The sequence below is a fragment of the Solanum stenotomum genome, chromosome 11, assembly GCF_019186545.1.
Source record: "Solanum stenotomum isolate F172 chromosome 11, ASM1918654v1, whole genome shotgun sequence".
NCBI classification, from domain to species: Eukaryota; Viridiplantae; Streptophyta; class Magnoliopsida; order Solanales; family Solanaceae; genus Solanum; species Solanum stenotomum.
In genome coordinates this window covers 6,825,693-6,850,943 of record NC_064292.1, presented here as the reverse complement: position 1 = coordinate 6,850,943, position 25,251 = coordinate 6,825,693, and the positions used below count along the sequence as shown (strand labels likewise).

The 25,251-nt window shown below is 29.7% G+C and overlaps 2 protein-coding genes across 2 annotated transcripts in view; one reads left to right on the top strand and one right to left on the bottom strand.

Annotated features, from left to right (window-relative positions):
* Nucleotides 1–76: 76 nt before the first annotated feature.
* On the bottom strand, nt 77–4,597 carry LOC125844671 (putative phospholipid:diacylglycerol acyltransferase 2). Its single transcript, XM_049523986.1, has 6 exons — nt 4,096–4,597; nt 3,485–3,707; nt 2,495–2,778; nt 1,710–2,049; nt 1,109–1,374; nt 77–718 (listed from the first exon to the last, which is right to left on the bottom strand). The coding sequence occupies exons 1-6, from the start codon at nt 4,581–4,583 to the stop codon at nt 235–237; spliced, it is 2,085 nt and encodes a 694-aa protein (XP_049379943.1). The 5' UTR covers nt 4,584–4,597; the 3' UTR covers nt 77–234.
* Nucleotides 4,598–23,956: 19,359 nt separating this feature from the next.
* LOC125844175 (UDP-D-apiose/UDP-D-xylose synthase 2) overlaps nt 23,957–25,251 on the top strand; it is a 7,886-nt gene continuing 6,591 nt past the window's right edge. Inside the window, exon 1 of the mRNA XM_049523440.1 lies at nt 23,957–24,309. Coding sequence (XP_049379397.1) covers nt 24,043–24,309 — 267 coding nt within the window. The 5' untranslated portion in view covers nt 23,957–24,042. The remainder of the gene's footprint in view (nt 24,310–25,251) is intronic.

The following is a 25,251-nucleotide window of genomic DNA, read 5'->3' as shown; positions in this document are numbered from 1 at the left end:
CCCCCCCCCCCCCCCGCACAACACCCCTCTTTCTCAGTTAGAAACTTACATTCAATGCAATAAAGTCCCCCACTTTACTCATCCCATACTTCCATCAATTGATTGTCCTCTCAAGTCTTTTTCTTGTAGTTGTTTTCAGTGTTCTACTCTCATTATCTCTATCCTATTATTGTGCTCTTTACTACTCTGAGGTTGTCCTTCATCCCTCAGTCAAAATCGCACGCATTATCGCGGTTAAAGCCGAATATTTATCCTCTCTGACATTTTCATGATATCCGAGTAGATTCTATCACCACCCAGCTCTGCACCGGTGGCACCACCAGCTATTCGTAGGACATCCTCGATGAAGGCAACATTTCCCATGATGTCAACGTGAGCACCACTCTCCGTGCCTCTCCCTTCTAGCAGACTCGACGGAGCCTTGTGCTGGTGTTCCCTTATGTATGTTGAGATACCCGAGGGGTTGAAACGTGTTTTGCCTCGCCAACCTTTCGCGCACATGAAGGCAGCGCTCACGACCGGTACGCTCTCGTCGCCATCGACAAAGTGTACTCCACCCTTCAAGCACCCATTGTCACTTCCGTATGCAGAGCTGTCGATTTGAAGAGGAATGCTCTTGCATCTATCGGAAGAAGACAGCTTGTAGACGTATGATCTCTCGGTGGGAATTCCCACTCCATATGAACAGAATATCTCCATATCCGGAGCGTCTGGCAACCTGAAAAGAGATACCGACTATTAACCAACTAACTCAGCGGAGGAGCCAAAAGTTTTACCAAGGGGAGTCAACATATAGTATAATATACACATAAAACTAAAATTTTGACCTACTAAACAAAATAATTTTTCGGCGAAGGTGTCACATTTGACACTCCTCCCCTTGGCATAAGGTGGTTCCGCCATTGCTAACTAACAAATAGGATCATTGGCTATGGCCGAGTTCATTATACAACTATGGAATAGCTTCAACGGCACAACGCATATGATTAATCTTATAAAATTAACTTCACAGACAATGACAAGTTGATCAACTGACGATCAATATTCAAATAAAGAAAGAACGGGGGAAAGATCGTAGTTAATTAAGAGGACTATTGCTTATTCTTACTTGGTCTCAAGTGGATTTGACCAGTACTTGTAATGAGTGTACTTCGGATCATCAAGGTCTTCAGCTATTCCGTGAGAGAAGTGTGCCTCAGCGCGCTTCATCATTTTTGGTGCCACAAACCGAAGAAGATCTAACAGAGAACTTGCTGTGTATGCATCACTTTCAGCAACTTTCTTGATGTTGTTGCGACTCATCTCGTCATACTCTGATGATACTTCTCCACATGACGTGTTGTAATTTCTGGATGCACTTCCACGCATGAGTTCCTGTTGATTTAAAAACAATTGTGAACAGCCGGTCAAAAGAAATATATCACTTCTATGCATTAAGATCAACACAATTAGCACGGAAGTGTGAAGACCCAATGTGGTCCGGACCTAACTCTCCGACCCATGCATAGTAGGAGCTTAGTGCACTGAGATGCCATTTTTCTTTCTTCTAACGGGAGTAGATGTAAATTTACATCCATTAAGAGTACATACTCTCCAACTGACCATTCTAGTCAGTTCCGACAGTCAGTTGTCCAAGCCTGGTAAACGACACATCGATTGTCATAATGCAAATGTCTGAAAAGAGGGGCGGAATAGAGAGTCCTATTTACCTTTGAATCAATAATTGAGAGCTGTGAAGAAGGTAATTCTAATTTTTCCTTGCCAAATGAAATTATTCTACCATATCTCGGCAGCTCCTTCACGTGGAAACTCCTCTTAGCATCCGTGTCATTGCCATTGTTTTCCTTCGAAGAGGATTGCAAGTATCGTGCCTTTGATGTATAACATATATTTTCTACTTCTGGAGACTTATTCAAGTCACCCCATATGGTCTCTCCTCCTCTCGGTACCAAAGAAATGACAGAGTCCCATGTTCGAGAAACCCGCATAATGTGTTGAAGTGTTTGAAAACCAAAGGTCTCGGAATCCAGCAAACCAGGAGCCATGGATCTGCAAAAAATAAAATAGAAGAGTTCACTTCCTCATCCATAAAGTGCACTAAATTCCACTTTTATAGCATCTCTAATTTTAAATCCACAAATCCTCCAACAACAAAGGAAGAAAGTAGAAAGTTTTCGAGATAGATCCTCAAGAACTGAAGTCATCTAAATATCCTGCATTTACACTGCAAAATGTATAGAATGACTTTTCTGTTATGTTGTCCAAACTCTCCCAAAATGTTGGCGTACCCATGTCGGATCCTCAAAAAAAGTGTACTACTTTTAAAGTATCCGACATACACGTAACGACATATTTGGAGAGTTCGAGCAACAATTTTCTGCAGATAAATTAGATTTCTCGATCAAACTAAAACCGTTATATCGAACGCTACCGAGGAGGATTAAAATGAAGTGCATATAAGAAAGGATACTGATGGATGAAATAAAACACTGACCTGATAAAGGCAACATCTCTTCCCTCAGCAGACAATATATTAGCAACAGCCTTCGGAACACCAAGAAATGCTGGACCGATATTCATGATAGCTTTGATGTGTTTGGCACACCAACCCTGTCCGCCACCACCTCCAACCGGAGGAGGTGCTTCAACCCATTTAAGGAAGTGGAGGAAATAGATAACTCCCATTGAATGAGGCACTACTACCACTTTCTTGTAACCATTTGTTACGTACATAAGCTCGATTTTGCTCTTCAGCCTACTCAGCGATTGGTCTCTAATCTGCTAGTTCCAATTACAAATGCATTAGAATAACAAAAATCTAGTTCTGGACATATCTTAACAGTCAATGCCAGTGACACTACAGTTCTTCTAACAACTCGAAAGAAGGAATCCGTTTAACTTCCAATTGATACAGACGCATTGCTGACACATTAACATATGCTAATGCAGAAACAAATGCAGGGTAAATTATTTAGTGATCCCACACAGTGTGAAATTTTAAGAATATTCATATGCTTGACAATCGAGAATTGACATAATAGCATAAACCAATCCGATATGACAATGCTACTAAAAAGGAGCATACTTACAAGTACATCACACAATGAAATGACATTACATACTTCACCACGGGCGTCGGGCAGCCCCGTGCACAAAGCCTCCACGTGTTCACGCAGGCTTTAGGGAAAGGCCGCACCTGATGGGGTGTAATGTAGGCAACCTGCCCTTAATCAAGGGTGACTAATTACACTGCTCAGAGGTCACATAGGATAACTTTACAGTTGCCAATCTTATCATCATTAAGTTTATTTTTCTTCCATTACATAGTTCACCGCTAAAGGGAAAAAGACGAACTTAGTTAATGATGATAAGATTGGCATTTATTCATATATATATATATATATATAAGTTGGAATACTTAAATGCAAGGGATTAATGCTATCTTATGCGACGAAAATTTAATAAGTTGGATCATACAATGTACCTCTGTATTTTGAAAGGACAGCCTCCAGTCATAAGCAGCCATGTACATATTCTTCTGTTCATAGCCAATTTTTGCCAAATTCTCAATAAGAACCGCCCAAACAAAGTAACCTGGAGCAAAATAATCAGCTGCTACAAGTCCCGGAACTGCTCGGACTCGAATCCCCGGTGGATCGAGCCCCGTTTTATTATCCAACGATAGGTGCTCCAACCAACATAAAGGCCTAAAAATGCAGGACAATTTTTCAAATTTCATGTCAAAATTTGGTCTTTCTGATTAAAAGCGAATAAAGGCTATGACTCTCCAAAAATGCTTATACACCCCGTATTGGATTATCCAAAAATGCACTAATTTTGGAGGATCCAACACACACCACTGTGGCATAAATTTTTGGAGTCCAAGCAACATAGTCTAAAAAGCACAGTAAAAGGGCAGCCAGGTTCACTAAACTCCTGCAATATATGGGAAGTGAGAGGCCGGACCACAAGGGTCTATTGTGCACAGTCGTACCTTGCATTTCTACAAGAGACTATTTCTACGGGCCAAACCTATGACCTCCTGATCACATGATAACAACTTTACTAGTTGTGCGCTTGTCTAAAGCACAGTACCTTTTGAATATTTCAGTAAAACTACCGCCCCATAACCTCTTTCGAAATAATCCTTCAGAACAAGGCCTTCCTTCCCAAAGCTCAAGGCCACCGGTGACAATGCCGGGGACTAAAACAACAGGATGGAGAGGTGTTAATCCATCACGTTTGAGTCTAACTCCAGGAGCTTCAGGGACTCTAAGTCCAGGCAAATTTGCAGGCAAAAAATTGCACAAAAACAGAAGCAGCCACCAACTTGTACACAAGTAGCCAATTAGCCAACAACAGCTATCTACACACCTCCATTCCTTAGGCTGCTTCTTTATTTTCTTGGATTTTGGTTTCTCTAAAACTCTCTCAATAGCAGAAACAAGACTTTCTGATTTATGGGGTTGTTCAAAAGATTGTTTTTCATCATTTTTTGGTTTCTCAAATGATTGAACACTGACAGTAGAACACTTCACTGGTTCAAGAAAACACAACTTACGAAACCTCAAAATTGCAGCCATTGGAAAAATCAAGATTTTGGGTGTTGGTATATCTCAAAAACAACAAAAATTAACTCAAATTAACATGCTAAGATGAGATTTCCAAGAAATGAGAAACAACCCATCAAAGGAAAACTCAAGATTTTTTATGTTTTATGTCTCAAAAACAACAAAAGTACCTCAAATCAACATGCTAAGATTAGATTTTTCAATAAATGGGAACAACCCCGTCAAACGAAAACTCAAGATTTTGATGTCATTTCTCAAAAACAACAAAAGTAACTCAAATCAACATAAAGATTAGATTTTTTCAAGAAATGGCAACAACCCATCAAAGGAAAACTCAAGATTTTGATGTGTTATGCCTCAAAACCAAAAAAATTAACTCAAATCAACATAAAGATTAGATTTTTTCAAGAAATGGGAACAACCCATCAAAGGAAAACTTAGAATAGAACATGAACTCTACACAAAAAAAGTTAAAGAAAGGAAAAAGATATAAGAAAGAAGAGTACAAGAAAGTGATGATCATGGCTAGCTTGTTGTTGTTTTAGAAATAGGCGTTACAGAAGGTGTGTCTCTACAACACGTGGTGATCAAGAAGAGTTGTGTTCTGTGGGTACACAGAGCAAAAGCAAAAACAAAATTCATAGAAAGAACAAATGAAGGTGAAAAACAACTTTAATTAGTTTCACTTTCACAACAAGAATTGGGAGTGTTTTTGGGGATTTAGTTTTAGCTTCTTTTTTTTTGCTGTTGTTGATGAAACCAAGGGGCTTTAGGCTTACACCTGTCTTGTTTCCTTTGCATTCTGCATGCAAAATGTTTACCTCTCTAGCAAAGCTGTCAATACTATATACACTTATTTTGGCCACCCTCCCACTTTCATATTACTCTCTTCGTCCCATTTTATGTGAGGTAGTTTGATTCAACACGAAGTTTAAGAAAAAAAGAAAGACTTTTAAAGTTTGTGGTACAAAATAAATGATAGAAAATTGTATGGTTATAAATCATTTCATTAAGGGTAAAATAGATATTTTATAATTAAATTGTTACTTAATATAGAAATATATCATTCTTTTTGTGACTGACTAAAAAGAAAAGTAAGTCACATAAATTGGGACAGGGAATACTTAATTGGGTCTATATTGATGTGACACATTATTTTTCTATTCAGGATTTGGTGTCTACATTCGAGGCTGAACTAAATTTGGACAGCGCACTGCCGAACTCATTTGGGAGTGTCGTTCCCAACAAGATTTTCTTCATATTCGGAGCTCAAATCCAAAACCTCTAATTAAGGGTGAAACACTCTCACCACTGCACCACGACTCGTGTTGGATACACTTTTTAAATAAGTTTAGTTAGAAATATATTATATTAAATAATTTTATTAATGGTGTTTTGACATTTTAAATTTGATTATTATTATTTTTAGTTAGTTATTTAATATTAAGAACAGTATAGAAAAAAAATTTTAATTTATTTTTATTAAAATGGACAAGTAAAATAAAATATCAATTTTTAATATAAAGATCAAATAAAAATTAGACAAAGGGAGTACTTTTAAAATAAGTTTCTATGAATGAGGAATGATTGTTTTAGAAAATTAAAGTGTTTACAGATTTTAATGCTTTATTATTAAGAGAAGTAGTTATTACTTTTTGAAATCTTGATTGAGCACTATTCAAAAATTGTTATTTTTTAGGAACACTTTTTATCAAAAGTATTTTGTAAAGTAAATAAATTTTACAAACTTAACCAAATAAGCTATAACCATAATCGGTATAAGAAAATTTCAAGTCTATCAGCTCACTATAATTTGTTATAATAGATAACTTTTTTTATATATATTTTTGATATTATAAATTTCATAGTAAATATCATTTTACTAATTTGATGGTAAAAATAAAATAAAACCTATATCAACAATGTATACAACTCTAACTTTCTTAGTATTGCGATTTACAAATTTGAATTAAATATATTATCTATAGAACTTTGTTAAAAAAAAATATTAGATTTATTATTTACTTTATTTAAATGATATATACATTAACGATATAATATATGTATAGGATCCATAATAATTTACTATTTACTTTTAATAATTAATATATATAAAAACCATATATATTGCATCGACTCTTAATAATATTATTTTATATTATATAAATTTTATATTACGCACGTCAAAAAACACCTATCTTTCACCTCTATGCACTTATTAACTAGCCTAGTATGCCCATTTTATTGCCTCTCATTATCACGTGGAAATCTCACCAAGCCAATATGGCAATATCTTGTTATTCTTGTGTATGAAAATTTTGGACCAAAAGTGGGGATAAAAATAGAGAAACTTTATGGGCTTTTTTTTTTTTTCCTTCTGAAAAAGGTTAGTCCCCAGGTATGGCGTTGAAATGGACAAGATTGAAATTAGCTATATAGATTTAATGGAGTTATCGATATGGAATGAAATAAAATTGAAATTAGTTATATAGATTTAATGAAGTTATTAATATGAATTGAAATAAAACTGAAATTAGCTATATAGATTTAATGGAGTTGTTAATATGAATTGAGATAAAATTAAAATTAGCTATATAGATTTAATGGAGTTGTTAATATGAATTGAGATAAAATTGAAATTAGCTATATAGATTTAATGGAGCTGTCAATATATATGGATCAAAATAAAATTAAAATTAGCTATATAAATTTAATGAAGCTGTCTATATGATCGGAATAAAACTAATATAAATTTGATAGAGTTGTCAATATAAATCGGGATAAAATTAAAATTAGGAATATAGATTTAATGGAGTTGTCTCTATGGACTGGAATAAAATTGAAATTAGCTATATATATTTAATGGAGATGTCAATATGGAATGAAACAAAACTGAAATTAGCTAAATGGAGTTGTCAATATGGGTCGGAATAAAACTGAAATTAGCTATATAAATTTAAAGGAATTGTCAATATGCATCGGAACAAAATTGAACTTAACTATATAGATTTAATGAAGATGTCAATAAGGATCGGAATAAAATTGAAATTAGCTATATAAATTTAATGGAGTTTTCAATATGGATGGAATGAAACTGAAATTAGCTATATAGATTTAATGGAGTTGTCAATATGGATCGAAACAAAATTGAAATTAGCTATACAAATTTAATGGAGTTGTCAATATGGATCAGGATAAAATTGAAATTAGCTATACAGATTTTGTGGAGCTGTCAATATAGAATATCGGAATAAAACTGAAATTAGATTTAATGGAGTTGTCAATATTGATCGGGACAAAATTGAAATTAGCTATATAAATTTAATAGAGCTATCAATATGGATCGAGATAAAATTGAGATTAGTTATATAAACTTAATGGAGTTGTCAATATGGATCGGGATAAAGCTGAAATTAGCTATATAGATTTAATGAAGCTATCAATATGGATCGACTCAGCTTATTTAACTAATTCACACAATATTTGGATTTGTTAGATCAAATGGATTGATCTAATTTTTTTAAAGAAAGATTTTAATTTTAAAATGCTAACATAAATATTTATAAGGTATTACTATTTGCTAATTAAGTTTCGATTTTAGCAACAAATAAAATTATCTTAGTTGTAATATTTAATAAGTTTGACTTAAAGTAAAAAATTAATTATATCACTTTAATTTAAAATTATTTTCATTTTATGTAAATATTGTAGGTAAGATCGTACAAGAAAATGATCTTATTAAATGTAAAGTTCTTGTAAAACTGAATTATCTTTTATATGATAGCACTCGAACCAAAAAGTAACTTTAATAAGCAAACTAAAATGGTTACCGAGTAGTAATACAATTAGCTAAATATAAATATTGACTTAGTTTTGTTTCAATAGATCACAAAAAATATGAATCTTCTATTCATTAAAATAATGGTTAGAGTAAACTTTTTGTATGGACTTCTCTTGTTATTTTTTCGTACTTTATTTTATTTTTATTTGTTCCGCAGACCAGCTCAAACCATCTCACTCATGCCTCACGAGCCAAGGGGATTATCGATGTCGAGCTCAAATACCTCAATATTAAATGGGCTACAAAAATTATAGCGCAATCATAACAAATTATAGGTTAAGTTGGGGTCGTCTCAACGAACATATTCATATTGACAGCTCTAAATTGTCTGCAAGTAATAAGAAGATTTTTCTAATTACATGTCATTAGTTCGTCGCTAGATAGGATTGGACATGCAATACATAAATAGACATTCAAACTTGACATTACCTGATCGACAAGTAAGCATTCCAATTTTGACACTTGAGAGTGCACATATCTCAATTTTTAGTCTCAATTGACAACTTATAAATACTTCAGCTTGTTTCCATTATATCTCATGGATACTCAATACTAATCTTATGATAAATAAATTTTAGGGGTGTCTAGATGTTCATTTTTTAAGTTGAAGTGTTCAACTAATACATTATAAACGAATTAAGGTTTTTAGATATGCACTCACAAAATTAAAGTGTTTTTTTATTTTTACTATTTAAGCATCTATTTAATATTCTTTTTGTCCAACAATAGTTGTCTATTTATTGACTTGACACAGAGATTAAGAAGTAATAAATGATAGCAGTGGCGGCGGAGCCACCTTATTTGGTGGAAAATTATATTATTTATGCATGGTTAAAATCATTTTTAGGTATATATAATAGATGTCGAATCCTCTTCGGCTATTTTGTATGTCTATTTCTTTAGAATTTGAACCCCGTTATTGAAAATCATGGCTCCGCCACTAAATGATAGGGATAATTTTACCAAATCACCTCTATTTAATAGCAATAATAAAATAGGAATAAATGATTGAACAAATATTATTAAATATTTTAAAATAGTATAATGGACAAATAAAGCATGATCAAGATAGTAACAAATTATGTTATTTAACTATAAAATTTGTGTGTAGCTAAATTTTATTTAGATAGTGCACACTCACAAAGAAATAGGAATATATATACAGAGGAAAAAACAAGAAAATTAGGCAGAAAATGGAAATGAAGAGAATCCTAGATAGCACAGCCTCAATCATGGGAAAGATATGCACACATTACAAAAAACACATATACCCAAATGGTGACCACCGGACTTGTATGCCAATTGGGATTTTCATATGGTTATAATAGACGCAACAAACTATAGGTTAAAATAAATAAATTATTATCAATGAGTTTCATATTTAAACTATTGAATGTTCTTGTTAATTTTGGATTATAACTTTCTTTAGATGAATTCTTTTTGTTGAGTATGTAGTGAGATAGATGGCTGAGAAAAATTGTTTGAAATGAAGAGAGATAAGATTAGAAACGAAGATATTTGAAACAGGATGAGAGTTATATTTGTGGTGAATGAGATGAGGGATGCGAGACTGAGAAGTTGAGTGAACAAATATTGAGTGGAGGTGATTAATTATACATGATCATGATACAAAATAAAATGATATGAAGGTCGAGAATAATTTGAAGGATAAACTACTTTATTAGGCATATATTCTTACTATATATGTTAATCATAACTATACTTTCAAATAATTACATATATTCTCACTACATAAGAATTTTATATCATTTTAAGTTAGGTATATTGGTATACACCTAAAAATTAGCCTAAATTAGGACAATTGAATATTTGAACAAATTATGTATCCCACAAGTAATGCATTCACTCACTCTATATCATATCTATCCACGTTTATGAAACAAGAAGTGTATCTATCATAGAACTCTATTATGTATCTAATAAAATATAGACATTTGTCTGATTAAAAGTCCATATATATGATTAAGTGTATATGTGTTTGAGTTAAGATGGTAGACTTTATGAGAAAAGATTTTTGATGCTTGAAAGAAATGGAAAGAAATTTGAAATTTTTTGACAAGAAATTCAAAAATTCAGGAGGAACGCGTGATTTGCTCCTACATTGATGCATTTCAGATATATTCCATACTTAGATACACATAATTAGATGTATATGCTTAACATTTATTCGAGATACATATATCGGGACAAGCCAGATACATATATTTGTGGACCAATAAGTTATATGAATTGTAATATCAAGAAAACAAGTAATTAGTCCCTAAACTAGTGAAATTTATGTAAGTTTTCCTAATTAGAATAGAAGATTAATAAGAAGTCGAGCATTGTCTAGACTTTTCCTTATCAATATTGTTATTAATTACTCCCTCTGTCCCAATTGATGTGACTCTTTTCGTTTTTCAAGAGTCAAATAGTTTAAGTTCGACCGAGAATTTGCGCATGAGATCTTCAAAAAAAAATTGAAATGAAATTTATATATAGAGAAACTATGTAAAAAATAGTATAAGTCACAATAGTTGACAATTCAAAATATTTAAAAGATACATGAAAAATTTATTATCAAAGATAGATTTGTTTAAATCTCGAAATTCAAAAAATGCCACATAATTAGGACGGAGGGAGTATTAATTACTTTCTTACCATCTTATTCTTCAATTTTATTATTATTTGTTGTTTTCTTTGCTTTGATTATGGTATTAGTATTTGTTATTTCTACTAAGGAAAAATCCTTTTGGCTAGAAAAGTTTTGCCATAATTTGGCTAGAATAGTAAAATGACATGTTCACACTATAAACTAGTTTCATTTTGGACAATTTCACCTTTTTAGCTTGAAAATTGAATACATTATGTTTCCAATATATTGAAAATAATTAANTACCATCTTATTCTTCAATTTTATTATTATTTGTTGTTTTCTTTGCTTTGATTATGGTATTAGTATTTGTTATTTCTACCAAGGAAAAATCCTTTTGGCCAGAAAAGTTTTGCCATAATTTGGCCAGAATAGTAAAATGACATGTTCACACTATAAATTAGTTTCATTTTGGACAATTTTACCTTTTTAGCTTGAAAATTGAATACATTCTTGGGATCTCTATATCCTTCCATTATGTTTCCAATATATTGAAAATAATTAATGATTGATGATTTCATAGTCAATTATGAATTTTTTTTTACAAATTTCAACAAAAAAAAAAACATTAAGTGATCTCATGCCATCTATAAAAAAAATGTTTTCAAATTATGTTTTACAAAAAACAATAAAAATTGTAACATCAATAGTAAAAAAATAATAATTTTGAATTACATTGTATTCTTGTTGATTGTATTAGGATAAGAAAAATTTCACATTATATTTCACATTATATTCTTGTTGGTTGTATTGGACAGAATAACTTATTTATAATTAAAATAAATGTTTGAGTTATATGATGACGCTATCGAATAAATATATTCAAGAGGAAATAAATTAAGAATCATATTGTTGAACCAATAAAAATTTTGTTATAGTGAATTTGAATCTCTTCGACCTGAAAAAATTATAATTTTTCAAACTATAATTATATTTTCACCAACATATATATATTATTTCTATTTCTTGTTTGTGTTATATATCTTTTATAAGTTCGACAAAGAATCACTAAAATCTTATGGATATTCCACATTATAATCATGTTGGTTATATTATAATAAAAAAATCTACCTAACTAATATTACAACAGATTATGGCCAAAAGATTAGTGTTAACTAAATTTACTTAACATTAATTTTTTATTCAAATATAATAGTTAAAAAAATAGTTAATTGGAATTTGTAGGTCATTTTAGAAACAAATATAATAATGAATCATAATTATCAAATCGACGTAATATATGGGACAAAATTTGTATGATTAATATTATTAATGTTTGACTCTCTTTGGTTCGACATAGATGAACTATACACATGATTTCTATAACTATTGATATTTACCGGATCTAATATCTTTTGAGTTGTCGTTATCTCAATATTTTACAAATTACATTAAAAAATTATTTAAATATATTATTTAATTTCACTTAAACATAATAATTAAAAAAATACTTAATTGGAGGTCATTTTAGTAAAATATATAAAAAATGATTCACAATTTATCAATCAATGTAATATAGGGGATAAGACTTGTAGGATCAATACTATTAATGTCTGACTCTCTTTGGTTCGACATGTATGAGTTATACGCATGATTTCTATAACTATTGACATTTACCAGGTCTAATGTGTTTTGAGTTTTCGTTATCCCAATATTTTGCAAATTACATTTAAAAATTATTTATTTATATAGCTTAATATTATTTAAACAAAATAATTAGGCAAATTACATTGTTGGAGGTCAGTTTAGTAACAAGCATAAGTAACGATTCATAATTTATAAAATCGACATAATATAGGAGATAAAACTTATATGATTAATATTATTAATGTCTAACTCTCTTTGGTTCGACAGATATAAACTATATGCATGATTTCTATAACTATTGACATTTACCAGGTCTAATGTGTTTTGAGTTGTCATTATCCCAATTTTGTACAAATTACATTTAAAAATTATTTATTTATATAGCTTAATTTTATTTAAACATAATAATTAAGCAAATTACATAGTTGGAGGTCAGTTTAGTAACAAGCATAAGTAACGATTCATAATTTATCAAATCGACATAATATAGGAGATAAAACTTATATAATTAAGAGTATATGTCTGACTCTCTTTAATTCGACACATATGAACTATATGCATGATTTCTATAACTTTCGATATTTACCAAGTCTAATGTGTTTTGAGTTGTTGTTGTCTCAATTTTTTATAAATTACATTTTAAAATGATTAAATTATATAGTTTAATTTTATTCAAACATTTAAAAAAATTACTTAATCGGAGGTCATTTTAGTAACAAATATAAGTAGTGATTCACAACTTATCAAATTGACGTAACATAGGAGAAAATACTTGTATGATTAATACTATGAATGTCTGACTCTCTTTGATTCGACACATATGAAATTTATGCATTGTTTCTATAATTATCTACATTATTAGGTCTAATGTATTTTAGTTGTCGTTATCACAATATTTTACAAATCACATTTAAAAAAATTATATAAATATATAGTTTAATTTTATTTAAATATAATAATTAAAAAATTACTTAATTGGAGGTCATTTTAATAACAAATATAAGTATTGATTCACAATTTATCAAATCGACGTAATATAGGGGATAAGACTTGTACGATAAATACTATTAATGTCTGACTCTCTTCGGTTCAACATGTATGAACTATACACGTGATTTCTATGACTATCAATATTTACCAGGTCTAATGTGCTTTGAGTTGTCGTTATCCCAATAGTTTATAAATTACATCTAAAAATTATTTCATTATATAATTTAATTTTATTTGAACATAATAATTAAAAAAAATTAGTTAATTGGAGGTCATTTTAGTAACAATGTAAGTAATGATTCACAATTTGTCAAATTAACGTAATATAGGGGATAAAAATTAAAAGAGATCGGACGCCTTTATTCTTTATACAAGTGTTCTCAATTTATACTATAAAATCAAATAATAAGATCAGGAAAGAGTATGAAGTAAAAAGAAAAATAATTTTCATAGTCCCTAGATTTTTATATTACTATTTTTGCCGCTTTATAACATTTTGTATATTTTATTCAAAACCCATGTAGTTTTTGCCGCTTTATAACTTATTCAATATTTTCCATATTTATTTTAGGAGAACAAAGTTACGGGAATAGTCTAGAATTCGACTGGGAATTGCAAAGGTTTTTTGAATTAATCAAATTCTTCCTTTAATACATTTTTCCTTTATTTTAAACAAAAAGGTTAGTATAGTCTTTATATGTTTCTGGCCACATTTTTCTGGCTGTTTAGCACTTCCCTTCTACTGATTCTCTTCTCATTTATTTTTAGTTATTCTATTCCCTTTTCATACTTAATTTTAATTATTTTCCTTGAATCAAAAGTTTATAAAAAACAATTTTTCTATCTTCCTGAATTATAAAATTACATACACTACCTTCTTCGTACTCAATTTATAAAATTACATTGAATATCCACGTAAGGGGCACGGGGTTTAAGGAGAATGAGATAATATGATGACAATTCTTGTTTTTATTCTCTTTGCAAACAAAATAGCAGAGATATTTTTTATTTTATCTTTTATTTTCTGAATTCAACAGAGGCCCCTAATGGTGCTCACTGCTCATCATCAGGGACTGAGATAAGGTATATGAACAGTGTTTTTATGAGGACCAAAAGGTTTTTTGGATACTAACGGTCGGAATTTATTTATTTTCTTCTGTTTATATAATTTAATAAGACACTGAAAAAATGGCATAAATTAAAGCACCATGTGCTAAAATTTAAGAAGTTGTTGGAACTAGAAATTGCTCCTACTCTGAAATTGTTAAATGAGCGGATTGAGTTAAATTTGAGAAGCTAAGTTTTGGATTGGTACGACTGTATACATTGAAATTTTGTGGGACTCTATAAAATGAGTTCAATTCGAGTTGGAATTCTATAAGGTGTGTTCAATCCCAATTAGGATTTTTGGAGGCTACTCAATCCTAAATCCTAGTTCATGCCTATATAAAGGGTACTAAATTCTCTTAAAAGACATCTCGAAAATTCCATAAAGAGATCAAAATCTCAAATACTCCGCAAATTTATGGAATATTTATAAAGAGATGAAATCCAAATCATCTTAATTCGAGAAATATGTCACTAACGACCCTTGAATTATGAAGATCAAATCTAAATCATCCTAATTTGAGAAATACACCTCTGAAGGCCCTCGATTTATGAAAATCAAGTTCAAATCATCCAAGTTTGGGAAATACACCACTAACGGCCTTCGAATTATGAGGATCAAGTCTAAATCATCCTAATTCAAGAAATACGCTCCTCGAATTATGAAAGTCCAAATCATCCAAGTTCGGGAAATAGGCCACTAACGGCCCTCGAATCATGGATAAATCTTATGAGAAAAGAATCAAGGGAGGAACAGAATTGTACTCATAATCTTGATCAATAAAATATTCTTGTTTCTTCAGATTTTATTTATAGTTGATTTATTTTCCATATGTTCAAAATTTGTTGCAAATATTGACTTTTAAGAAATAATGATTGATATGATTATTTGATCATAAAATCCATACTCCCTGTGTCCAACAATACTTGTTCACAATTGATTTTGCATACTTCTTAAGTGACTATAAATACAAGAATAGTTTTACTATATCACCCCTTTGAATATAGTAATAAATACAATGTCTTGAAAAATTTAATATGNCAATAAAATATTCTTGTTTCTTCAGATTTTATTTATAGTTGATTTATTTTCCATATGTTCAAAATTTGTTGCAAATATTGACTTTTAAGAAATAATGATTGATATGATTATTTGATCATAAAATCCATACTCCCGGTGTCCAACAATACTTGTTCACAATTGATTTGGCATACTTCTTAAGTGACTATAAATACAAGAATAGTTTACTATATCACCCATTTGAATATAGTAATAAATACAATGTCTTGAAAAATTTAATAGGAAAATAGCATAATCAATGATAAGAGTAAATTAGGAACTAAGTGTAAAATTATCCCTTGATTTCATAAAGTGGACAATTATTGTTGGATATCCCAAAATAGTATAGTGGACAACTATTGACGAACGAAGAGAGTATCAATTAATGTGTAGTCTAAGGTATTGAAAAATAGGTAAATAATGTTGAAGGTAAATATGAAAAATGCCAAGTAAAAATGAATATTTATTTTTAGTATGGTAAACAAGTAAAAGTGAAGTGAGGGAGTAAATAAGTTGGTCATTAAATCCCCTAGGAATTAATTAGACTAAATCAAAATGGGCTAAATAACGAGGTTATAGTTCAACCCGCCCAACTCTTAATTGTGCTTTAACGTTAAACCAAATTATTAGGTATGATGGTTTAGTGTTAGACAAAATACGCATTAAACTTTTAATTGCGTGCCTAAATTGGTATGATGTTTTAACATTAGATCCAATTAATTGGTTGTTGTGATATTCAATTGCTTGAATTATGTGTTTCTAGTTTTTTTTTTTTTTTTTTTAATGTAAGGAGGGTGTAGTAATTTGAATTACTTTTAGAATTATGCTATATCTAAATATGAAGAAACAGTATAAAATTAACATTAAACACGAGTAATCAGATGGCAGAGTGATTAATAAATTATTAATTATTATAAATTTGTGGATATTCACTAACAAAAAGATTTGAACATTTTAATTAACTGAAGGTTAATAACGCTTTGTCAAGATCAAAATTAATATTTATCAATAATTAAGAGAGAAAAATGCTATTAACCATGATTTCTTTATTACTTAATAAAATATTTTCCATTTATTATCTTTATATATAAAATATCACACAAATAAAAGTTTATAAATATTTTTATAAAAATTTTCATCAATCAATTTCAGCTATATATTCAACAAATATTGGCTTAACCGATAAATGAATAAGTCATTAACTCTTTCAAACTTAAATGAATTATGCTTGTCACATTTTCATGATTAGTTTTGTCACCCCTATCTATATCTTTAGATTTTTTTTCTTTTTTTCTTTTTCTTTTATTATTATAATAATAGAGCTTTGGATTCTCAATTCTCTAAGCTTACAAAGGCAAATATTGAATCCCTTGTTTCTTCAAAAAAACAAAATGAGGTTTGGTGTGATAACTTTATATGGTGTTTCCCTTTAATAGCGTATTCCGTCGTACTAAATTTCTCTTTTTTTTCACATTAGAAATGAAATTATTGATAAAGTATTTGTGACTATTTTTAAAAGTTTTTTTTTGCTTAAAATTAAAGAAGTAGATGTTAAATTTGAGGGCAAAAGAGTAAATTTGTTGTTCAACTACGAGAAATAGAATAGTGTTATCCTCGATCAATTGTTGAGATCAGATATATCCTCGTTGTTATTAAAATATGTAAATTTTATCTTTATTTTCAAATGATAAAAACTTAGCATAAGATGATATCACATATCTAATAGTTAAGGATAGTTAGGGTCGAATATATCCTTTGTTATTAATATAGGCTAAATTTGCCCTTTGACAAATGAAAGTTTAGCACCTGATCATTCCATATGTTCTACCGTTAATGATTAAGTTTTTAAACGAAGATTGAATTTAAACTTTCCTCATAGACTGAGCACAATTTTGACCCTTCTCCCTAATTTTGAGCTTTTAATTGTTTTGTGTTTTTATTTTCTCTCTTTTTGTTGTTATTTTTATCACCAATCACCTTTTCTTCCTCATTTTTCGTTGTCTTCCCATCATAATTACACCCGTCACATAGAATATTATGTTAATACAGATCAATATATAGATACTAAAGGTTAAAGGACGAATGAATTTGCTCAATAATTAATGGACATATACATTCATCTAGACGCAATAATATAATTTTTTAATATTCTACATAGTACTAAATTTAAACTCTCTAAGGAGAAAGGAGAATAAATTTGCTCATTAATGTGTCCCTATGATATTCATCTTGCTCTCATTAAAATTTTCAATTATTCTACTTTGTCATATAGTTTTTAATTTCTCTCTATTTATTGCATTACTTCAGTTTCAAAAGTATCACATTAACCCCTTAGCTTTATCCTTGTTCACTTGGGGTCTGTACACGTCATTATGCCACATAAGAATTAAAGTTTCATACTCACAAGTTAACTAGAAGATTATATATTGGTAAATGTTTTTGTATGTCAAATTATAGTGATCCCAATTTTCGAAAAAATGCATATTGACCTCTTGAGATCGACTTTTTTTAATATATATGCAAAAATTGATCTTTGGAGATTATTTTTTTTGGGGGCCCAAAATCATAATCTTAAACCAACAAGCAACAAAAAGATTTACTTTTTTAAAATAATAATAATAATAAAGCACCCTAAAAAATGATCTTTTCTTATTAATTAAGACTTACTGACCATCGATTTAAGGTCAATTGAAAAGATCGACCCTTGAGATTAATTTTTTTGAATAATTTTTTGACATTTCTTTAATAGTGGAGATTAGTAGAAAATGTTATACATATTCATCCTAAGTTGTATAAGTCTCATAAATTACTTGATCAATTATCTTAAAATTTTGAGTCGACGCACAAATTCTTTTGAAAAAATCACAATGATTCCAAAAAAAAAAAAATTAAAAAAAATCCACGTGATTTTGGTTGATCCAAAAATATGTACATATAAAACAAATTTAAGTATGAAAACATTTGTTGTGCATCACCATTGTTGACCTACCTCTTTTTTTTATATCAAGTTAAAAATAAAATAAATGGTTTCCAATTGATAAGAAAAGTAGTGTCACATTTAGAACGTCACCATTTTCCAAAATTTTCCTATATTCCGACATAATATATAGTCATATCCTTTAAAAGAAGAAAAAGAGAGAATCATATTGTTTCAAGATTAATTTATAATAAGGAAACACTACAAATATGTATATTTCGATCAACTAGTTTATTAACGGGATTAAAGTATCAATACATTTATTGAGTAATAAATATGTATATTATATGAATAGTAAAGTATATACAAAGACGGACCCATAATTTGAAGACGGCAAAAGCACCTTCAAGATCATACAGTACATTAGTCAGAAACAATGTCACGCAACACAGACTAATCAAAAAAAAAAATTGAAGTTAATTGGTATACGTACACCTCATTCTTTCACATGGATCCATCTATGAGTATATGTATAATATGATATAAGTATAGACTATCAATACATTTTGTATATATTTTATAAATTTAATGGTTCATCCTCATAATTATTTCATTATTAAATAGTTCATTGGGTATTAACACCCTTTAGTTTATTGTGTTCATTGTTAGATTACGTGTTTGTGTTTACTTTGTATTGCTTTCATTTACGTCCTTTTCATGCTATTGAAGTATAAAAAGACACTTTACCTAAAAGAGAAGAAAAAATGGAGACTATGGACACAAGAGTCGATGTTATGGATGGTGCAAATTAAGTCTAATTGATGTGTTAAAAGCAAATAAAATGTCCTTTATCTTGACGAGAGGGAGTTGTTCGGATGGTAAGCACCCCTCACTTCTAACCCAAAGGTTGTGAGTTCGAGTCACCAAGAGAGCAAAAGGGGTGGGAGCTCCTAGGGGAGGGTAAAAAAAAAGAAAAAAAATGTACTTTATCTAATAATTTAAATATTTAGATGAAACGATCATGCATTTCAATAAAATATTGAAATAAACATTCCTCATCAGTAATATCATCATGACTCTCGAAGTCATATATGGTAGCAATACCAAACCAAATACGAAGAGTAGTGGAGGAGATTTATCTTGAGTTCGAGTTTCACCGGCACTTAAAACTGACTAAATTTTAAATAATTTTTAAAATCTGATTATATTTTAAATGAGAATGCTACAAGCGGCAAAGTGATGTTATTTCTGAAATAAATCTAAAGGCCTAAGCCTCACATCCCCGCCCAAGGCCCATTTTTAATTTAATTTTTTTTTACCACGCCCCTTCCAAGGGAAAATGTTCAAACCAAAGTCGAAGAATCGAACGTCCACCCCACACTTCTACAATATATCTAATAGTTATTGGATGACATAATACACAAACGTCTTATTTAATTTAGTTTCAACTGGTATTTTTGTTTACACAAGTAAACACTTAAACTTGTATAAAGTTGAATAAATAAATACACGCATCATATGTGACAATTCTTGTGAAACACTCAAACTGATCAATATTATGTTACGTAAGATATGTGTTGTGTTTACTTGTTTAATTTATACATATTCAAGTGCTTACTTGTTCATGCTCAAAATTAAAAGACATAAATATCAATGAAGTCAAGTTAAAAGTGATGCTTATATATCGTTGTTGAATTATTAGAATGCGTGGATGTTATTACTCTCTACTCACTAGAAATTTCGTTAAAATTTTGTAATAAAAAAAGTATCTCAAACTTATTAGTATCGAGATTAGAAAGGAGAATTGGTTAGATAGAGCCTTATGCTAATCATAAGCAGGGGCGTAGGCACATGTATGTCAGGGGTCCAATTGGACACCCTTCGTCGGGAAAAAATATCGCATATATAAGTAAAATGATACACAAAGTGATTAAATAACATATTTTGAACATCCTTGATATAATAGCGGTTTAAGATGTCTTGAATGTCTGTTTAGACATCTTTAATGAGTTAGTGTTTGCGTTTTCAAATTTCACTTGCAACAACTTTTTAGCTTTTGTTGTTTAATTTTCTTTTCTCCTTTTTAGAAAGAGCTTTTGTTGTTCTAAATTTTTTTAGAAACATCTTTTGTTATTTAATTTTTCTTCTCCTTTTTAAAAAGAGCTTTTATAATTTAATTTTTGAATTCTTTTCGTGAAATTCCTGACTTCACCATTGATTATAAGTCTATTACTTATATAGTCACTTAATTATTCAAAAATATCAAATAAGTCATGTTTTCATTTGTAAAAATTGTCGGTACTTGAATACCTTAACGGTGTGAAAGACGCGCTTGGGAGTGAGAGTGGGTAAGAACGGCTTACTTGCTGCGCAGTACAATTATTTTTGTGCATGTTTTGGCATAGTGCGTGTCGGTGCTCCTCTAGCAAAAAGTGTTACCTCTTCCGTTCACTTTTATTTGTTAAAAAACGTTTTTCAAAAATTAATTTGATTAAATTTTAAAATTAAATTAGATTATATTAATTTAATATTTTAAGCAAAAAATTTAGATATTAAAAAACTATATAAAAATTACTATAAATTACAATTTTTTTTATATCAATATAATAAAAAAATACATCATAAAATATTATCCAATTATTTTTATAGTGGACGGAGGTATAATTTTATCAACAAAGACCAATTTATCAATACTATTTATTTTGATTTGATGTCCGGTTTTTATTTTAAAATTCGATTGAATTTAATTTACATTGAAAATATTTATATCAAATTAAAATGTTTTTTAATAAAGATAATTATATATTCGGAAAAAAAATCCATTCTCATACATTATATTTTGAGATAATTAGAGTCTTTCACTCTTTTAATTTATTTTATATGATACTTTCTCGTTAATAGATACTTTCTCGTTAATATATGTTTGATTGGATATAAAATTAAAGTATCTTAAAAGTTTTTATAGATATTATATAGTTATAGATCATCTAATTTATATATATAAAAATAAATTATTATTAAATATATATATAAAAAATAACTTTAATAACCTCGTATTTAGAATGAATTTGAAAAATTACTAGCCTATTTTCATCCATCTAGCGGTTTGAATCGAGCTTATTACCTTTTGACATCTCTACATAAAATATTTAAAAATGACAAGACTTAAAAAGAATATCTATATGTGCATAAAAGAATATCAACTCCTTTGTTGATAGCTACGGCCTACCTGTCGTTTGGTATGCGAGATAAGTGATGTATTTCAGAATTAAATTTGAAATAAAATTTATAATATATTTGATTGTGAGATATTTCATTTTAGTCCATCCAATTTATAATTATTTTATCTATTTCTCAAATTAAATAAATCAATTTAGACATTATGATTTTAATATAATTTAAATTTTGTGCATCGAACGATCCAATATTGATGAAGACGACAACCTTTTCTCTCTCTTTTTTCGGATCTACTAGTTTGATTAAAAAATAATGTAATTTTTTTTATAATTCTTTGATTTTATTTTCACATAACATGTTTAACACCATAAAATTAATAAAATGATATTTTAATATATTTTATGTATCTTAAATTTAAAATTGTAATTTATTTATTTTTACTATTTTAAAATTCGTATCAAATCAAAGCATGACACCATATTAAAATAAAAGAAGTATTAACCTTATATAACATGTAACATGAATTGCCAGCACTTTAGAAAGTGATAGATAAATACTGCTGTACGGAAAATATTTATTGTTGCAAGTAGCAAAAACTATAATAATGTTGCCAAGGATAATTCTGTCGTTAGAAAATAATAATGCTAATTGCTAACGAACAATATGATTAGAATTATTTATCGCTTTTTAGTGAGTAAGGTATATGATAAAAATCTAGTTAAATGATATCGATGACTTAAATGGATGTCAATTGAGAGAGAAGAAAACGTTTGAGAAAAATAGTGATAGCAAAATGATTTATTTTTAAAAAATAAATAAATTATACTTGCTTGTTTCACACATTTTCTACCTCTCTTTTCTATATAATTTTCTTTTTTTATTTTTTATTTAAGGTTTAGGGTTTAGGGTTTAGGATAATATCTTCAGTATAATTTTTATAAGTGAAACTGATGAAAATGTTTAACACATTTTATCTCTATTTGCACGGGTGAGCCAAAAACAAAATAATAATGCATTCAATATAGTTTCACAAGTAAAATTATCTGAAAATGATAAATTGTACACATATCGAATAATAAGGTAACTTTACAGACTGTTCACGAAATAGAAATAATGATAACTAACATGAAAAGAACTACACAAGTCCAACACAAAGAGAAATTAAGAGGATTATGGTTGTTACTTGGTTTTGACGTTCTTTATAATGTGAAGTTGTAAATCCTTATTCATCTGCCCGAGTTGTAGTAGGAAGATACTTTCTCTCTTCGAGTATTATTATTAGATATATAATAACGCTTATTGAGTCTATCAAGCTATCGAATTTTTCGCAACACACCTTCGCGCAGGTCAATGCCAACTCAAAGTCATTGTTGAGTGTGAATTGAAGTCTAAATGACAAAGGCTACACCAGTAAGATACTGAGATTAATATTTAATATTTATGTAGGGATAAAGTAGTAAGTTTCTACCATCTTAATGTGTTATCAGTTTACGTAATAATCTAATATTAAAAAAAAATTTCGATAATTTGATAATTTTTTTAAAAATAAAATCACTAAAACCCCATTAATTCAATAACCGATAACAATAAATCAATAACATTTTTTCAATTCAATTTATTGATCGGTTCAATTTTTTGCACCCCAAAAAGTGTAAAGAAATAATTATCGAATGCCAATAAATAATAACATCTTCAATATAATTTTACAAGTAAGTCGGATAAAAATGATCTACTTAGATCTTATCTTTATTTGAGTGGAATAGCTAGAAATAAAACGACAACATACCAATATAATTCTACAAATAAATTTTTTGAAAAATAGTAAGTCGTAAATCTTATCCATATTTTTCTCAAATAGGTAAGTTATTTTTCTACCCAAAATTACCAACTAATGCCATTCCCAATAAATTTTTGACATAACCCAATTTTGTAGCGCGTATTATTAAGTGTGATACTCGCGAGTGTAGAAAGAATACTGCTTAAAAAAAAATATAAATTCAGTCGGGCCATAACCACAGACTCTAAAAAGCTATCCTCCCTCCTTTATATTGCTTTAAATATATTCACCGACAATTTAGAGAGAAATTTAAAAAATATCTTCAAAAAATTGCGGTGAGAGAGGATTAGCAGTAATCGGAAATGGCAGGAAGAGTAGATCTGGACGGTAATCCCATAAAGCAGATTACGATATGCATGATTGGTGCCGGTGGATTCATTGGTTCTCATTTATGTGAGAAGCTTTTGTCGGAGACTCCTCATAAGGTGCTCGCCGTCGATGTTTACAGTGATAAGATTAAGCATTTGCTTGAACCGGCGACGGTTACTTGGGCTGATCGAATTCAGTTTCATCGAATCAATATTAAGAATGATTCTCGCCTTGAAGGTCTCATCAAAATGGCAGATCTGGTAATTCTAAGCAATTTTATTTCTTCCATCGTGAATGTATGTGTTCATGATGCAAATAATTGAATGTTCATGTGGTGAATTTTGTGTGTGTGTTTTTTTTTTTTTGAGGATTTTAGTAGTTTTTAGCTTGGTATTTGAATTATTTGATCTGGTGGCGGAGTCGAAATATGAAGCAGCAAACACACGTAGAAGCTAAATAGGTTCAACATTTATTATATATAACAGTATAATTTTAAGTTCCATGTTTGAGATTGAGCATAAGGTACTCGCTGTCGATGTTTATAGTGATAAAATTAAGCATTAGCGTGAACCGGCGATGCTTACTTGGGCGGATCGTATTCAGTTTCATTGAGTCAATATTAAGAATGATTCTCGCCTTGATAGCCTCGTCATGGCAGATCTGGTGATTTTAAGCTCTCTCCATTTTTGTATTCTTCTTATACAGTGTCTGCGCGTGGTGAGTTTTGCGTCACTCTTAACTTAAGGAAGTTCATTATGCACATAATTGGATTTTATGAGTAATTTCTAGCTAGGTGTTTTGATGATTTAATCTGATATCTTCTCTTTTAGCTATTGCGACATTATGAAAAGCTTTAATTTATTGTTAATATGTTCCTGGAATTTCAAAATTTAATATGTATTTATTGGGATCTGTTTGGGGAACCTAACATACTGTCTATGACAAGGCTCATGAGGGGCTGGTGTCACGACTCGATTTATCAAGTCATGATGGCACCTACTATAACCCGCCAGCAGGTAAGCCAACCCGTAACCCGGAACAACAAGTAATGGGTCTGAGGGTAGAAATTAAACAAGAGTAGGCAAATAACAATATAAACAGGCGGAAGCAAACCAAAAACATATATACAAATAAAGATCCCTCCCAGAACCTGGAAGTCACCAGTACAGAGCTACTACAAAATGAGTACAAGTCCCAAAACT

Bases quoted from the DNA above. Each gene is read 5' to 3' on its own strand.
- LOC125844671 (XM_049523986.1), bottom strand. From the start codon at position 4,583: ATGGCTGCAATTTTGAGGTTTCGTAAGTTGTGTTTTCTTGAACCAGTG. The intron at 2,779-3,484 runs GTACATTGTATG...TGGAACTAGCAG, and splicing joins TGTCCTTTCAAAATACAGAG to ATTAGAGACCAATCGCTGAG. The intron at 2,050-2,494 runs GTCAGTGTTTTA...TATTTTTTGCAG, and splicing joins AGAGATGTTGCCTTTATCAG to ATCCATGGCTCCTGGTTTGC.